Here is an 18,930-nt window from a genome sequence, read left to right on the forward strand (position 1 = left end):
GCCGCTGAGCCTGCGCGTCCGGAGCCTGTGCTCCGCAACGGGAGAGGCCACAGCAGTGAGAGGCCCGCGTACCGCAAAAAAATAAAAATAAATTTAAAAAAATATGAGAAGTTAGTGAAGACATGAGAGACTATCAGAAAAGGTGGAAGTGGGCCCAGGACGATGTTCTGTCATAGAAATCAAGAGGATACATGTTTTCAAGGAGATATGTTTTTTGACGTTTTTAAAAGCAAGAAGAAGTAAAAAAAAAAAAAAAAAAAAAAAAGCATGTGGGAAAGTGGAGATGGGTCTTGGATTTGCTAAGTGAAAATGATAACTCAAAAGGAATATTTTTTTTATAAAACAGATGATCTTTATTACATTCATTTAAGGCATGGTTTCTCAACCTCAGCACTAATGATATTTGGGGCTCGATAATTCTGTTATGAGCTGTCCTGTGCACTGCAGGATGTTTAGCAGCATCCCTGGCCTCTATCCACTAGATGCCAGTAGTAACACCACCACCATCACCAGTTATGACAACCGAAAAATGTCTCCAGACAATGTCAGATGTCCCTGATTGAGAACCACTGATTTAAGTATTTATTTAGCTCCTGCTGTGTACATGGTACTACATTAAATACTGCAAGGCATAAAAATATGCCACACTTTCACCCTTAAGAGGAATGCATTCTGATTTTCCTAAATTAAGTTATTCTGCTATTTCTCCTATTATGTTGGTTAAAAGTATTTATGTACACACGCACACACACACGTTATTCCCCCAAGATAACATTGTCAATTTAATTATAGATGAATATTAGAAAAGTAGTAAATTGGAAATATTGGTGTTCCAATGCTATGTGTCTTATCATAGATCAGTGAAGGAAATTTTGATTATGGACCCATGGCAGAACGAGTAAGCAACTTTCAAATTAAACTTTATATATTCCATTTGCATTTCTCTAATGATTAATGATGTTGAGCATTCTTTCATGTGTTCGTTGGCAATCTGTATATCTTCTTTGGAGAAATGTCTATTTAGGTCTTCTATATCACCTCACACCAGTCAGAATGGCCATCATCAAAAAAATCTACAAACAATGCTGGAGAGGGTGTGGAGAAAAGGGAACCCTCTTGCCCTGTTGGTGGGAATGTAAATTGATACAGCCACTATGGAGAACAGTATGGAGGTTCCTTAAAAAACTAAAAATAGAACGACCACACAACGCAGCCATCCCACTACTGGGCATATACCCTGAGAAAACCATAATTCAAAAAGAGTCATGTACCACAATGTTCACTGCAGCTCTATTTACAATAGCCAGGGCATGGAAGCACCCTAAGTGTCCTTGAACAGATGAATGGATAAAGAAGATGTGGCACATATATACAATGGAATATTACTCAGCCATAAAAAGAAATGAAACTGAGTTATTTGTAGTGAGGTGGATGGACCTAGAGACTGTCATACAGAGTGAAGTAAGTCAGAAAGAGAAAAACAAATACCGTATGCTAACACATATATATGGAATCTAAAAAAAAAAAAAATGGTCATGAAGAACCTAGGGGCAGGATGGGAATAAAGATGCAGACCTACTAGAGAATGGACTTGAGGATATGGGGAGGGGGAAGGGTAAGCTGGGACAAAGTGAGAGAGTGGCATGGACATATATACACTACCAAACGTAAAATAGATAGCTAGTGGGAAGCAGCCGCATAGCACAGGGAGATCAGCTCGGTGCTTTGTGACCACCTAGAGGGGTGGGATTGGGAGGGTGGGAGGGAGACGCAAGAGGGAAGAGATATGAGAACATATGTATATGTATAACTGATTCACTTTGTTATAAAGCAGAAACTAACACACCACTGTAAAGCAATTATACTCCAATAAAGATGTTTAAAAAATATTTTTATATATTCCAAAGGCTCAAATTATTTTTTTGCTCTCTCATTTCTTATGAGGACAAACACTCTTCCTGATCCATAGGTATGTAACAGAACTTCTGATTTTTTAAAAATGCAATGGTATCAATTATCCTTTGGTAGAAATTATAATTCTGTATATTGCAAGTGTTCTACCAAGTTTCTAAGTTCTTAATAAAAGAAAGATGGAGATTTTGGACTGTAATTTGACCTTAGGAACATTTATAGGAAAGATTACCACCAAAATAATTTCATGGCAAGAAGTGTCCTTGATGTTTGGAAAGTACTCTCCATTAAAAGAAGCAGCCTGTCATCTTTCCAAACCTAGCTTCCTCTTTGCTTAGGAACAAGAAGGGAAATCTAACCTCACTCTCCTGTTTTTGCTGCTTGTGACATTGAACAAGGCCCCAACTACTGAGGCTAACGCTGAAATCCTTGTTGTCCCTGCAGACTGCATCATCTGCCATCAAAGGTGCTATTCAGCTGGGAATAGGATACACAGTGGGTAATCTCACCTCCAAGCCAGATCGAGATGTTCTCATGCAAGACTTTTATGTGGTGGAGAGTGTGTTCCTACCCAGGTAAGAACGTTGTTACTTGTGATGATTTCCATGCTAAGGAACCTTCGTTGTGACATCTCCATATTGAAGACTTTTCTACCAGTACAAGACTTTATTATCCATGCATGTGTACATCAGGTACTGATGTTCATGTTAGACGTTTGGCTTGCCCAAAAGCAATCCAAATGATTATTATTTTCGGTTGCATCAGGTGTCTTGCATGTGTATATGGTGATGGTAAATAGGGTTCATCCTTTGGGCCAGTTGTAATTTATTAGTTGTGATTATGCCTAGAAGACCCTATGGAGAAAGACTCTGAGATTCAGTGGGAAAGAGCACAGTAATCACAGAGTAATGTCTGCATAGGTTTAGAAGAAGAGGGCACCGAAGACGCAGCAGCTGGTGCCAAATTTTTGCTAGCCCTAATTTAAAAGATGAGTTGGGGGATGTGCGTTTGGGCCTCCTATCTGAGTACAGTCATGTATCTCCTCTTTTAACTTTCCTCCAAAAAACTTATGAGGATCCCCGCTATTTTGATGCCGTATTTGCAAAAACACCCAAGTTACCCATACATATCACCTGTGGCTTTATTATACTGGGCGGGGGGAAATCAAACTAATAAGTCTGAGATGGATGGTAGGGATGGTTGCACAACAATACGAATGGACATAATGCCACATGACTATGCATTTTAAAATGGTTAAGATGGTAAGCTTTATATTATACATGCTTTACCACAATAAATAAATAAGTAAATACATAAATAAATAATTTAAAAGTCTAATACCAGCTTAACATAGGAAGAGAACTACTCGTTATTAAATTGGAAATGTTGCTACTACAGACAGGACTTTTCAAAAAAATAAAAATAAAGATATTTGATTTGGGGGCTTGGGGGCAATTATATTTTATTTGGGGCTATGAGGATTGACTTGTCATTTGTTTTAAAATCACGGTTTCTCTCCAAAATAAGCCAATTTTATTATCAGTTATTATTTGGCTTGAATGAGAATGGTTGGACTGACACTTTTCCTCTCGGTGTTCTCATTGCCTTATTTTTTTAAAAAACCTTCAGGGAAATGGTACTTACATTTATTTTTATGTCCAGGTGTCAACTGCCTAGAAATAAAACCTTTAGGTGAGGGTGTCCATGTAGCCGCAACAGAGCCCACAGTTAAAAGAAAGTCGGCTATGAACCCAGACAGCTTCATTTTGCTTTAAATGCTCTGGGCTGAAGAGCAAAGTTGGTCTATGCAAGTTTTAAAGTTTGCTTCTCTAGGTTTCCCTAGCAGCCCCAAGAACTAGTTTCCATGCAGAAAATGCACAACCCCAAGGCCTAAGATATAATCCTGTCTGCTCATGACACTGCTCTTCTTTCTATAGCTGGAAAATGTCCGTTGTGTTTGTTTTTAACAATCTATCATTCCAAAACAGTATGTATTAACTATTTTTTCTCTTTAAAGTCAGGAGGTTATGAGTTTATCTTAATCTTTTGGTATGTTCTGTTAGGCTCAAATTCCTGTGAATTAGGCTCAAATTCCTGTAAATGTGTTTCCAGAAAGGTTTTCTAGGGCCTCTACCCAAATATTCCAACCTTATTTTTTTCTTCCACTGCAAAGAACAAGAGGAGCAGAGGCCTTTTGTAAGAGGCTGGCTGGCAGTGAGTTCAGGATGCTGGAGCAGTTACAGCTCAAGATGGATGTACGAAGAAGGGCAGAGTGTGCATCCTGGCTGATCTTTTCTTCTCATAGTGTCCAGTCAACAGAGCCAACCATTGATGGGAACCGCAGGAAGGCATGGCCCAAGCATACGGTCCCCAGGCCAGCAGCATCAGCATCATCTGGAGCTTGTTAGAAATGCAGATTCTTGGGCTCCCCCCATATCAACAGAATCAGATACTCTGGGTCTGGGACCCAGGAATCTGTTTTAACAGTTGCTCCAGGTGATTCTAAGCACATAAAAGTTTGAGAACCACCGAGCTAGCACATTGCTTCCCATTTTAGAGTGACAGTTGTTCTACTTGATACCAAGTTTTGTTCTTGGAGCTCATAAAACCCTAAATGATTTTTTTTTTCTTTTTTTTTGCGGTACGTGGGCCTCTCACTGTTGTGGCCTCTCCCGTTGCGGAGCACAGGCTCCAGACGCGCAGGCTCAGCGGCCATGGCTCACGGGCCCAGCCGCTCCGCGGCACGTGGGATCTTCCCAGACCGGGGCACGAACCCGTGTCGCCTGCATTGGCAGGCGGACTCCCAACCACTGCGCCACCAGAGAAGCCCCCTAAGTGATTTTTTAATTAATATCTTAAATATCAAAATTACATCTGTTTAGCAACTGAATTATATACGACACTGTATGAGATACGTACAACAAGGATCACATAACTGAGGTCTTCATAGGCGCTTTTAGGCCCTTTGAGCGCCTTGATTCCTTTTGTTCACTGACAGTTTATCATAAGCATACTGCATCGTTATGATTAAGACAAGAATGAGATCTTTTTTCACCTTTTTATTCAGGAGTAAGAAACCAAAGTTGGACCTGGTTCGATTCTGTATCTTTGACCTTAACTCTATATTCCAGGATAGCAGCAGCAGCAGCTGAATGGCACACATGTCACTGGTGAGGGGCACCTAACTGACCCTATTTAGAGGAGTCCATTGTCACATTTAAAATATATCATTTAAAGCATATATAGCTTTTAAATGTCAATATGACATTAAATGTTTGATTCAGGTAAAAATTTCTTTCAGCAGTTACTGTATTGTTTGTTCAAAGAACATCTGTGCTCCAGATGCATTTATATGAAGCAGAAGAAACTTACATGGGGTCTTGTCTCAGTTTCCTCATCTGGGATCAGTTTCTTCATTGGTTTAGCAAAGGGATTGGACCCAGTATTTCTCAATGGAGGTGCTATTGGCTTTTTTTGGATGAGTTAATTCTTTGTGCAAGACTGCACATTTGTCAACCCCAGGCCATGCCAGTAACTGTAGCAATCAAAATGCCCCCCAAAGTGATGGATAAATTCGGTATCTTGATCATGGTGGTGGTTTCACTGGTATATGCATATGTGAAGATTAATAAACTTTATACTCTATTGTATGTCATTTATAACTCAGTAAAGGGGCCAAATAATGCTCCTTCCCTACCTGCCCATATGCCTGTGGATGAGTAGAGAAAGGTGGGCAGGACTGGCCCTTGTTGAAGCAGCTGAAACATTCTGAAGTCTCTGGTGGCTCCAAAATTCAATGCATTTATCTGGGTCATAGAACTAATTGATTAGGGTACCTTGAGATGTTTTAATTTACCACTGCTAGGAAGCTGCTGGTTCTGTTTCCCTTAGCAACAAAGTGCATTGTGTTATTTTTTATTTCTTTATTTTAAAGTGGCTCAAAGTTATTTTCAGATATTATGTATTTGCACTACAGATTATTTCATCTTGTAGATGGAGAAAGCTCTGGACCTGTTTAAGATTTGAAGGATGATATAATACCCTTTTCAACTATCTGGTTCCATGATCTTCCAAGATCACAAATTAGATGAGTAAGGGAACCATGGTCATATCTTAATCTTTTGACTGCAAATTCTGTGCCATGATCAGAAACTCAGGGTTGCAGATAAATGTTCCATGTAAATGAACTAGGAAGAAAGAGGATGTTCTTTAATGTTTCTACCATGTAGACCTGAACCTGAACTGGCAACAGGAGGCAAAGTTTATGTGCCAACTATGGACCAAGCATAGTTTTATTAATAATATTTATATAATATACATTATTCAATTATTGTTATTACTTTCATCTTTACCATAAAAAAGCCATTTTATATATGAAGTAACTAAGGCCCTGGGATGTTAAGTGGCTTAACCCAAAGTGATAAACCAATAAATGGTAAAGCCAGGATTTGAATTCCGGGCTGGCTGGCTCCAAAGTTTTGTTTCTCCCGACACTATGATGATAAAGCACAGGAACAGTATTTCTGCATTTTTGAATCAAAAAAAAAATCTAGAATTATGAAACTAAATCTACCTGTCTGGCCCCTTGACAACCAGCTTGAATCCATCCGTCTGCTCCCCTGCAGGAGACACCATCACTGCCTTCTCTGGAAAGCTGGCAATAAAAGTTTATATGTCTTTCCATGTTCAAGAATAATTATCTAACCAAAGAATTTGTAAAACTCTCCTGAATTTTCATCTCCTCACTTATGAAATGGAGTTTAGCTTGATGTGAGGACCATTGCAAAGCACAGACTGCCCTTAAATTGATGGATGCTCTTTGGGGTTTATATGAATCTCCAGGGAATACCCTCAAAGAGAGGAGAGAATTCCACAGAACTACTGTAAGGGTGAAACATTATTCTAAATGACAAGCAAAGATATATGTCAGGGCCTCCCTGGTGGCGCAGTGGTTGGGGGTCCGCCTGCCGATGCGGGGGATGCGGGTTCGTGCCCCGGTCCGGGAGGATCGCACGTGCCGCGGAGCGGCTGGGCCCGTGGGCCGTGGGCGCTGAGCTTGCGCGTCCGGCAACGGGAGAGGCCACGACAGTGAGAGGCCCAGAGAGGCCCACATATCGCAAAAAAAAAAAAAAAAAAAAAAAAAAAAAGGTCTGGGGGTGGTTTAAAAAAAAAAAAAAAAAAAAAAAAAAAAAAAAAAAAAAAAAAAAAAAGATATATGTCAAAGGTGCATATAAGTGTTGCCAGATATTAGTGCTAGACGTTATGGTTTTGACAGACTAGCCAACCACCTGCATTTCAAGTTTCACTGACATAAGCTCATCCAAGAATCTATCTGTACCAGGGGTCAGCACACTACAGCTCAAGAGAAAAAGCTGGCTCACTGCCTCTTTTTTAAAATAAAGTTTACTTGTAACACAGCCTCATCCAGTGGTAACACAGCCTCGCCCATTCACTTACATATTGTCTATGGCTCCTTTTGCAGTATGACAGCACAGTTGAGTAGTTGCAACAAGACTCTAAAAAGATTGCCAACCCCTGATCTATACAGACATTCCATACCAGGTTTTATATAGATGTGGATAGAACACAAAGCTGCCAGAATATTTTTCTCTGGATTAAATGAGAGGTGTGACTGTCACTGGACAAGCCAATAACACAAGGTCCCTTCAAGCCAAAACTTTTAAAATATTTGTTCAACATTTATGTAGCGGGGATGCGGAAGAATGATTTTCTGTCAATAAAAATTATATACCTCTTCCTTTAACTCAAAAATGAAAGATTTATTGCATGCACTGAATATTACATAACATTTTAACTTATTTGAAATTGCCTTGAAAACATAATTTCCCAGTGTGGTAATAACTACTTGAGAAGTTTGACATTTAGTTGATGAACAACGATACCACATGTTCCCAGTAAATGACACCCCAGAATGCATTCTTTGGTTTTGGAATTTAAGCTGTCTTCAGCTACTGACTTTTAAAGACTGGCTGTCAGCTGATTCGCCTCAAAAGATGGTGCAGCCTCGTGTTTCACAAGGCGGCTCAGGGGTACCCATCACAGACGTGCTCAGCAGAAGGAGGTTGGCACCAGCAGGGGCGTATGTCTGTTATTTTCTTATGTTTGTTTTGTTTTTCCGTTCAAGAGCACTGTCTAATTTGGCAAGAGAGAGGACCAGTTTCTGTTTCACAGGTTAGTCATATGGGAAACCTGCACGATCTCTACCTTGCCTGAGTTGGCAGAGGCATTAATAATGCTTAAAGCTGCTTCTTCATACCCTGACTTAAAAAGGTCTACTTTGAAGACTGGCTGCCACCACTAGTTTGTTACTGGACTGTAGTGTCACTCGTCCAGTTGTATTGCACTTAAGTTTTCTTTGTCTCAGTATCACCATCTGTACATTAGGACAAAGGACCCTTCACTTATCCTGCCTCATGGGAGGTGTGATCATGTTTGCTGTGATGGTTAAATTTATGTGTCAACTTGACTGGCGAAGAGATGCCCAGATAGCTGATAAGACATTATTTCTGGGTGTGTCTGTGAGGATGTTTCTAGAAGAAATTAGCATTTGAATCAATAGACTGAGGAAAGAAAATCACCTCACCAATTTGGGTGGGCATCATCCAGTTCGTTAAGGGCTTGAATAGAACAAAGAGGTGGGAAAAGGGCTAATTCACTCCCTGCTTGAGCTGGGACATCCATCTTCTCTTGCCCTGGGACGTCAGCGTTCCTGGTACTTGGGCCTTCGGACTTGGACCAGGCCTTATACCATTGGCTTTCCTGGTTCTCAGACATTCAGGTTTGGACTGGAATTACACCACCAGCTCTCCTGGGCCCCCAGCTTGCATATGGCAGATCGTGGGACTTTTCAGCCTCCATAATCGCATGAGCCGATGCCTCATGATAAATCTGTCACCTAGGAGTTGCTGACCTACTTGTTTTGCCAGGAGACCACAAACCCACTAACTGTCGGTTACAGTTTGAAATCAAGGAAGCTCACCATATATAAAATGCTGCCTCTAAAACCTCAAAGCTCTGGGCCTCAGCTCCAAAACTGGACCCCTTAAGGGTCCTGGAGATGCTTAATCAGTTTCACCCCATTGCTTCCACCACATCTCTCCACCCATTGCCGCCAAAAATAGTGCTTGGCTATCAGGCTCTAAAATCACATACACAAAGCTGGGTGTTCACGGTACATACAGATGAGAACCCCAGCATGGCTAATCAAACTCAGCCTACCTGAGGCCCTCCTGGGGAAGTAATTGGGGTATTTGGGCGGTTGTACCTGAAGCCTCTAACTGGATCCTGAAAAGGAAGACTAACTGGGGAACGTTAAATTGAAGTTAAGGCAAAGCTGACTGCTTGTGACTTTTCCACTGCCCTGATGTGGATCTAATCTCCCCTCTTGTTTGTTCCTGACTAGCCTCGGTCAGTACTTTCCCTCCCTGGACTTTGATTTCCTTATCTGCTAAATGGGAAATTCCAGATGGTGGCTAATGCTTCCTCAAGCTTCAGCATTGAATAATCCTAAACATTTATTGCCATTAAGAAATAACGTACTTTTGGACTTAAGACGAACACTAACTTTAAATTAAATTTAGTTAAATTAAAAATTGAACACCCCTCCGAAGAGTGAATATCAAAATGCCAGAGCTGATCCATAATCAAACTTTGCCTCTTGGTGTTGATAGGACGGTACTGTGTGTTGGCTAACTTGTTTAGGTTCTTACTTGGCAAAAGCAAGTTGGAAATCCCATGTCGGCCTCCAGATTTTTATTGGTGAAATTTTACCAGCTCTTGGGATCCAAACATGTCAAGCCCCTGGTGAAGACCTCACAGCTGAAATTTCCAAAGGCTCGATTTTATGCCAAGACAGGAAAGTGGAGTTTTTTTTCCCCAATCACTACATCAATGGATTGAAGAAACGTAAGTCTTAAATTGTGAAGGAGTCTGCTCATCAGCAGAGTCTGTTTTTGCTGGGGAAGTCTAGGTGCTAGACAGTCTCCTGTTGGCTACCACCCAGGCTCCAGCAAGGAAAGCCTGCAGGAGTCTTTGGTGGACCTCTTCCACTGGCCAGCAGACTAATGCTCATTGCGGTTGTGTTACTGCCTGGGCTTAGCCTTTCGTGCGCGTGCAGAGGAGCCTCTGTGCTGGGCATCAGTGGACCAGCACCCACACTGGTACCCAGTAGGTCTGCCAGTGCCCAACCTCAGAAAATCAGGTTAGTGTCTGCTGGCTTATCCTCACTGCACCCGCTCTTTGGTGTTGCTCTTGTGACCTATACCTCCTGACAAACTCCAGCTGGAGACAACAGCCCATTAATTTGCGTTTCTTACAGTAGAACTTCATTCATGCCGAGTTGGTATTTGTTACTCACTGGAGCAGCTTAATAAGCAGAAGCAAACCCTTCTGCTGTGTGGTACTCAGTGTGCAGAGCTTTGTTTTGGGGTTATGGCTTTTACCCCTAACTTAAAAAAATCTTTTTTAATGTGGTAAATGGTAATATGTAGAAGGGTTAATCCTCATGATGCTTTTAGAAGAAATACTGTGAAAAGTGTCCCTTTCATTCCTGTGCCTTTATTACCTGTCTAACTCTAGTGATCACTGTTACTTGGGGTCTGTTATATCCTTCAAGGATTTTTTGTGCAGATACATGCCAAATATATATTTTTTTGCTTTTGTATGCAAATGGTGGCATGCCATACACAGTATTCTGCATCAAGCTTCTTTCACTTAATCTGTCTCAGATCTCACCACATCAGTACATAAGCCTCCTCATTCTTTTTTAATAGCTGCGTGGTATTCCAATGTGTGGCTGAACCATAATTACGTTGACTGGTTCTCTTCTCAGAGACATCTGAGTTGCTTCCAATCCTTTGTCCTTACAAACAGTGCTGTAATGAATAACCAGGTACAAACATGTCATTTTGTACAAACAGTAGTTTGTCTGTACTGTAAATTATAGCCATGCATTTGCTGAATCAAGAGTTATGTACATTTGTCATTTTGACAGGAGTTGTGAAAATGTCCTCCAAAGGAAAAGTATCAATTTACTTTCCCACTAATAGTGTCTCAGGGTACCAGTCTCCCTTGAGCTATATCAAAGTTTTAAATTTCTACCCATCTGAGGGAGAAAATGATCTCTCGGTGACCGTTAATTTGCATTTATTCTATTATAAATGAGGTTGAACATCTTTTCATGTGTATAAGTCATTTATACTTCCATTTCTGTGAAGTGCCTGATTATACCCTTGGCTATTTTTTTTTTACATATATAACTTTTCGGTCTTTTTCTTTGCTGTATTTTGGAGCTCTTTGTATTGGGAGATTAGCTCTTTGTGATATGAGTTGCAAATATTTTCTCATTCTGTCACTTTCATTTTCCCTTTTTTTTTTTTTTTTTTTTTAAGCCAGTTAGTCACTTCATTCTCCACGTGACATGTCCAACCCTGGGCTGTCTCCCGTCACCACACAGCCTTAATCATCCAGACACACTGAGGGCTCCCCACTTGCCAGGTGCCTGGCCTTTCACGTTTCCATCCACTTTGCCATGTTATTTCTAGAGGCTCAGTACCAGGCCTCAGAGAGCACAGCTTGTAAATGGCAGAGATGGAACTGGAACCCAGGTCTCCCTGGACCACAGGGAGTTAGGAGCATCTTAACTCCCATACAGGGTATCCAGTATGATTTAACAGAATGCAAAGTCTTAATGTTTGTCAAAGGAAAGCAGAATTCATAAGCTAAAACCTACTAAGAGAAAAAAAGTGGTGATGTTTTATGATCCACTCTTAGGGAATGTTCCTCTCCATTCAGGCAGATGGAGAGGTTCAAGATTATATAACCTCAGCAGTTAATTATTAACATATTGTTAGTTATGCTGTGAAGAAATTGCCACTTTCTGTAATGCCTGTGTTAAGTATTATCCCTGCCCCCTTTTCATCATCTCCATTTATACAAATACAATTTATTGATGACCCCATACAGGCAAGCCTGCCTCACAGTTGACCCATACCATTCTCTGTATCTTAATGTGGCCCAAAGCTAGCTAGATTCGGTGGGTTTTTTTTCTCATTTTTAGTGATGCGGTGGCTTTTAATACGAGCTGTGTCAGGGTGGATACCTAAAGAAACGAATGTTCCCTTTCTCTAACCAAAGATGTTCTGTGTGTGTGTGTGTGTGTGTGTGTGTGTGTGTGTGTGTGTGTGTGTGTGCGCGCGCGCGCGCATGTGTCTGCCTGTCTCATTGCCAAGGAAACCTAACACTATCCTTTTTACACCATTGCTAAATAAACCATAGTAGTCAGGGAGATGTGAATCCAAGGAGAAAACTATTGTCATTAATACTTGCTTCAGGGAAAGGTGAACAACTCAAGAAGCTCAGAGATACCAAAAATGAAAATGATAATAAAAATTACTGTATCCTCAGGGGCTTCCCTGGTGGTGCAGTGGTTGAGAATCTGCCTGCTAATGCAGGGGACACGGGTTCGAGCCCTGGTCTGGGATGATCCCACATGCCGCGGAGCACCTAGGCCCGTGAGCCACAACTACTGAGCCTGCATTTCTGGAGCCTGTGCTCCGCAACAAGAGAGGCCGCCATAGTGAGAGGCCCGCGCGCCGCGATGAAGAGTGGCCCCCGCTCGCCACCGCTAGAGAAAGCCCTCGCACAGAAACGAAGACGCAACACAGCAAAAATAAATTACTTACTTAACAAACTCCTACCCCCAACATCTCCTTAAAAAAAAAAAATACTGTATCCTCTCTAAGAAAATCTTGGGCCCCCCAACCGCATGGAAATAAATCGTTTAAAGAATAATTCCATGTAAGTGGAACGGGTGTTTTATTTTACTCTTGAATGTTGAAGGTGATCTGCTGTGATGGAATGAATTGCTTTGCATGAGATTGAAAGGAGAAAACAGAGTGGAACAAATTAAAAAATTGGCAACACTCTTAACCCACTGAAAATAGCCTGCTTCAGAACCCAAGGCATTGTGATTATTTTTACTTGCTTGTGACAGTGAAGGATGTCAGAGGTCACTTTGAACCTCCGCTTTTACCTCTTATGTCTACGTAGCACATGTTTTCAAGTTATATTCATATGAGTTCCAAAATCATTCCTTTTGGCAATCCCATAAGGGCTGTAACTGAGTGCATGTCTCGTCATAAATCCCAAAATATGGAATGAGGAAATGTTTCAGTACCATACCTGGGTGTCATACAAGCATTATGAATGTTCAGCTCTACTTACTTAGGGCAACAGTAGCCATTTAAGTGAGCAGGTGATATGGGGGCTCTTCCATACATGAGCTCTTCTCCCAGGCAGCCTCCGTTCCTGTGTCACTCCCCTCCTGTGTGTGCCTTGCTGCTGCCTGAGTGCAGTCCTGGCCTTTCCAGATAAGATTTATTATAAGAGGATGTGGCCCCTAACAATGCAAGCCAACTGCTTCCTCTGGAACTCACCAAAAGGAACAGTCATCTGTAACCATGCAGGGGAAAACCTGGCCGCACTGGATACATTGAACAGATCAAGGATGATCTTTGACTGTGGTGATTTTGACTTTATATGTTGACTTTTGAACCTAAGCTTCACCTAAGAATCAACTTTACTGAATTAGCATTATCTTGAAAACTCATTTTTTCACTCAAAAAATACTTATCGTCTACCGTGTGTTAGGTGCTGATACAAAATTCTGACTGACCTCAGCAAACTTAAATTGTAGTAGATTCCAAGTGCTTGTTGTGTGCTAAAAGCCTTTTTATTTGCACAGTTGATTTGTTTAACATCCATGAAAATCAGCCTTCAGTGTCCCACCTAGAATATGGTAAAAAGAGATCCTGAATCTCTACATAAAAGTATATCATTCTACTGCATTGTTCTAATTTCTTACAATGAAGGATTAGGTGACTTTTCTGATGTCATGTGAAATATATCTAGTCAAAGAATAAAATGAATGGTAAACATCGTAAACATTAAAATTCAGGATAGTGGATGCCCCTGAGGAGAAGGAAGGGTATATGATCAGTAAAAAGTACAGAAGGCAATTCAACTATATGAATAATATTCTTTTTTATTTTTAAAAATTTTTTTGCAGTACGCGGGCCCCTCACCTTTGTGGCCTTTCCCGTTGCGGAGCACAGGCTCCGGACGCACAGGCTCAGCGGCCATGGCTCACGGGCCCAGCCGCTCCGCGGCACGTGGGATCCTCCCGGACCGGGGCACGAACCCGCGCGCATCCCCTGCATCGACAGGTGGACTCTCAACCACTACGCCACCAGGGAAGCCCCCTGAATAATAATCTTAAGCAGCACTTTAGGTTCATGAATATTCACTGATTTCTTTGTACCTTTTATATATCATAAATTTTGCACAAAAATTTTCGAAGGTGAACCCAGAAGAGGGAAAAAAAGGTAATGATATATATGGGAATGGAAATCAGGTTTTGAAATCCCTAAAATGTCTAAGGTCTTTTTCCTGTAACTACGGATGTAAGAAAGAGTTCAGATTCAGGACCCATCTATTTCCACTGTGATGGTTCTCTCTGTTGGTGAGATATTTTCTAAAGTATTTTACTTATTCCTAGTTTAAAATGTTTATCCAACATTCAAAATTCATGGCCAAAAAAATGCATTTTTGACATTGCTCCAAACACTAAGCCCTGGATCTTACACCTAAAGCATTACAACAGTGGTTTCATTGGGGAAAATGGAGAGATTTTCCCAAGAAGGAGGCATAGGGGGATGATGAATTATCAGGTTAAAGACACACTGTGATTGGCAAGGGATGCCTGCTTGGAGTGGCCCTTGCTGCGTTAGCATCTGTTTTTACCTGATGCGCATTGGCCTTTGTGACATGAGCTTAGAGAGACCCAGTATCAAGGGATGTTTTCCTAGAGGGGAAATTGGCACAGGACTAATAGAGCTAGAATTTGAAGTCAAAATTGTCTTTGCTGATGTTCCTTCTCTCTCTCTTTCTTTTTTTTTTTTCTTTTTAACATTTTAACTGCAGTGAAGGGAGCAATCTGACCCCAGCACATCACTACCCAGACTTCAGATTTAAGACATATGCTCCACTAGCATTCCGATATTTCAGAGAACTTTTTGGTATCAAGCCTGATGATTACTTGGTAAGAACCTATCATTTTCCTTCCTTCTCCAGAAATGTGTGACGTCAACATTTTTCTCATAGCAACAGTGACAAGTGGCTTGTGTCTCTTATTTTACAACGCTCTGGAGCATAGTAAAATTTTCAAGTTTCATAAGGATTATAAATTTGGCTTCAGGAAATGTAGTTTGACTCTGCAGCTTTTACCTGATAGCTACAAAATGTGCTATGGTAATTGATATTTAAATAAGTGGGGTATCGGTTGCTACTTGAGATAATTATTCTAACAGATATATTATAATTAGTTATAAAGACTCCTGTGAATTTTGCTGATTGGATTCTGTATGAAAGCCTTCCTATTTTAATTGACTTATTTATACCATTCGTCTCAAACCTGCCTTGGCCCACTGCCATTTTCACCTTGACCTACAATTTGAATATGATTTTAAAGCAGCTGGATAGTTTTGTTCTCAACAGCTCTTCATGCCGGCTCTTTCTAGAGGTGTTTTTGTTTGGTACCAGAACATGTATTATCCTTAGGCCTGTCTCTTCTCCCTGTCTGCCTCCTTGCACACAGTGGGTACAAACACAGCCGCCTTATTGTGAGAATGTCTGATGTGACCGCAGAGTTTTACCTTATTCCTATTGAAGAAGCCAGGAGCTTTCTTTCTGTTTCAAGAGAAAAAGTGGTTTATCTCATAATTTGATCACTGTTAACACGCTGGGGCTCTTGAAAATTGGTTTTCAAGAAGCTTTAGGAAGGATACCATCAAATAGTATTGTTCATCCCATTCTGAAGGATCCTAATAAGACTGGAGCCAGATCCTAGAATAATCCTTTGCAGAGGGAGTACAGCAACATGTGTTGTTAACAGAGAGTATTTAAACTGTATCTTATAATTTGGGTAAGGTATAAATGGTTAAATTCAGAGCTGATTCTGTTCTGGCTGATGAAAACCCACGAATTTAGCTGGGCCCTAAGAAAATAAGATGACTTCTGCCGGATGAATGAGAGAATACTGGTTCCTCAAGGCACATTAATTAGTCTTCACAGAGCATGAGAACTGAATAGAAAGTCCTTGGGTGCCCTGCTGCCCTTAAATGTGCACTCATACAACTCAACATCAAAAATAAATAAACAACCCAATTAAAAAATGGGCAGAGGATCTGAATAGACATTTTTCCAAAAAAGACATACGGATGGCCAACAGGCACATGAAAAGATGCTCAGTATCACTAATCATCAGAGAGATGCAAATCAAAACCACAATGAGCTATCACCTCACACCTGTCAGAATGGCTATGTTGATCTCTGCCTCACCACACCCCTTTGATGGAGAGACTAGGTGCCTCTACCCAGCATTACCAACCCTGCCCTCCCAACCACTCAAGTACAACACAAACACACACATTTGCAGGTTTGGGGGGTGGGGTGTACCTTAGAGAAGATCCTTTTGTTTCTGGCCATTCTGTAATTACTGAGGGTCACTGTCATTCACGAAACATGTTTGGAGAACCCAGTGGGGTCTTGATATTGTGTTATTGAAAACAAGATTGATACCTCATCGTCTGCCATATGTTACCAGTTAATGGATTCTCTTCTGACTTACCTTGAGCTTCTACCAGCCAAGGAGATGCCACTAGACTTGCATTTCGTAACACAGATTCAATCAGTGTGATGAGATGACTGTCTACCCTGAGCAGGTCTTCCTTTAGTGGTCCTATGGCTGCTGACCTGCAGGCTGGGAAGCCCATTCTTTTATTCAGTCTTTCTCACAACATTTCTGTCCTTGGGGAAGGTCTTTTTCTGAGCAACACCTCAACACAGCTTATACAGTTTCCTAATGAGCCTTTGAGCTGGAAAAGTTACCTTCATAATGAGGTCAGAGTATTTACAAAGGAGCAGGGGAGACCAAGCTGATGGCTTCTCAAAGCAAAAGTCCTCCTTCATGTACCTGGCAAGAGGTGGTTAATTGATCACTGGGTACTTTGAATACCAACTGTAACTAGTATACTTTGCTAATAATTATGGAGAGATTCAAAAAATTATAAGTCATGGCACTCAGAGAACTTGGAATCCAATTGGAATGATGATTTATGTGGGAAAACAACGAATTCTACCAGGCAGTAAATAAAAAGACGGAAGCAAAACAATAAATACTCCAGGATTTCAAAGGAGGGAGAGGTCTCTCTCTGTTGGATTGATGATTAGGGGGGCTTCTTATGGGCATGGCGTAGTTTAACTGTGATTTAAAAATTGCAAGGGATTTGAGTAGGTGGGAAAAAGGGGAAGATGTTGGGACAGGGTATAAGGGTAGGGAGCAGTGTTAGCACTGTCAGCCAGAGATGCAAGTGCATTAAATATTTAGAAGGACTTTGAGTGGTCCAGTATAGCAGGAGGGGAAGATTTTGATCAGGAAGATTAGAAAGACAGGGCTAGATAATTCAAATAACCAGTTGTGTGTTTTTTTTGTTTTTCTTTTTGTTCTTTTAATTATAGGAAATTGGTGAAATGTCAAGACTGACTAGATATTTGATTATGTTGAAGTTTTGGGGTTTTTTTGGTGGGATGATGGTATTGTGGTTGTGTTTTGTTTTTGTTTTTGTTTTCTTCGCGGTACGCGGGCCTCTCACTGTTGTGGCCTCTCCCGTTGTGGAGCACAGGCTCCGGACGCGCAGGCTCAGCGGCCACGGCTCACGGGCCCAGCCGCTCCGCGGCATGTGGGATCTTCCCGGACCGGGGCACGAACCCGTGTCCCCTGCATCGGCAGGCGGACTCTCAACCACTGCGCCACCAGGGAAGCCTGTGGCTGTGTTTTAAAAGAGGAATCCTTGTCTTTTAGAGACACATACTGAAATATCTGTGGGAGAAATGATATGATGTCTGCGATTTGCTTCAAAAGAATCTGAGGGAAGCAGCCCGGGCAATGGTTGAGGGTATAAAGGAAACAAGGCTGGCCACGAGTTGATAGCTGTTGAAGCCAGAAGATAGACACGTGTGTCAATTCACACATAATGTTAATTAGTTCTCTTTACTTTCGTGTATGTTTGAAATTTTCCATAATGAAAAGTTAGGGGGGGAAAAAGAGATGGGATCAGACAGATAAGTGTGCTTTTGTTTGACTGCATTTTCCATGTCCCTTACTAATTGTACACACAATTCAGTAACCAGACCCATCCCTGGGACCTGCAAGAAACAGAACAAGGGCAGTGGGCCTCTAGCTAGACATGGCCGCCTGGTCCCCATTGGCTGGGGCCACCCACAGCCCAGGACCAAGGCAGCTCACCTTACTGGTCTAGGAGCTTCTGGAAGCTAACTCTAAACTACTGCATCTGAGGAGCCCACCCAGTCATCTGGAGTGTGGTAGATGAGGAAGGGGTCTTCTGCTGGACACAACATGCTCCAGAGAGTCAGGTGGAAACTCAAAGAGACTTTTTTTTTTTTAAATAAATTTATTTATTTATTTTTGGCTGCGTTAGGTCTTTGCTGCTGCACACGGGCCCTCTCCAGTTGCAGCGAGCCACTCTTCGTTGGGGGCCACTCTTCGTTGTGGTGCGCGGGCTTCTCACTACAAGTGGCCTCTCCGCTGCAGAGCACGGGCTCCAGGCGCCTGGGCTTCAGTAGTTATGGTTCGTGGGCCCCAGAGTGCAGGCTCAGTAATTGTGGCACAGGGGCCCAGCTGCTCCGCGGCATGTGGGATCCTCCCGGACTAGGACTCGAACCCGTGTCCCCTGCATTGGCAGGCAGATTCCCAACCACTGCGCCACCAGGGAAGCCCTCAGGGACTTTTTAACCCAACTCTTCATTGTAGATGAGGAATCTGAAGCTGGTGAAGGGAGGTGCCCAAGGTTACCCACGTTGGGGACTGGAGGCAGAGCCCAGGCCGGAGCAGTGGTCTCACCTCCTTCCCTGGTGCTCTTT

The 18,930-nt window shown here is 41.8% G+C and overlaps 1 protein-coding gene across 2 annotated transcripts in view; it reads left to right on the plus strand.

Moving 5' to 3' along the window:
• The window catches only part of PIP5K1B (phosphatidylinositol-4-phosphate 5-kinase type 1 beta), a 337,996-nt gene that overhangs the window by 165,016 nt on the left and 154,050 nt on the right, over positions 1-18,930 (plus strand). For both annotated transcript variants that reach the window (XM_007466769.1, XM_007466770.1), the window contains 2 exons: positions 2,356-2,486; positions 14,914-15,031. In XM_007466769.1, the coding sequence (XP_007466831.1) occupies positions 2,356-2,486; positions 14,914-15,031 (249 nt within the window). The remainder of the gene's footprint in view (positions 1-2,355; positions 2,487-14,913; positions 15,032-18,930) is intronic.

Source organism: Lipotes vexillifer, unplaced genomic scaffold (assembly GCF_000442215.2).
Source record: "Lipotes vexillifer unplaced genomic scaffold, Lipotes_vexillifer_v1.1 scaffold948, whole genome shotgun sequence".
Lineage (NCBI taxonomy): Eukaryota > Metazoa > Chordata > Mammalia > Artiodactyla > Lipotidae > Lipotes > Lipotes vexillifer.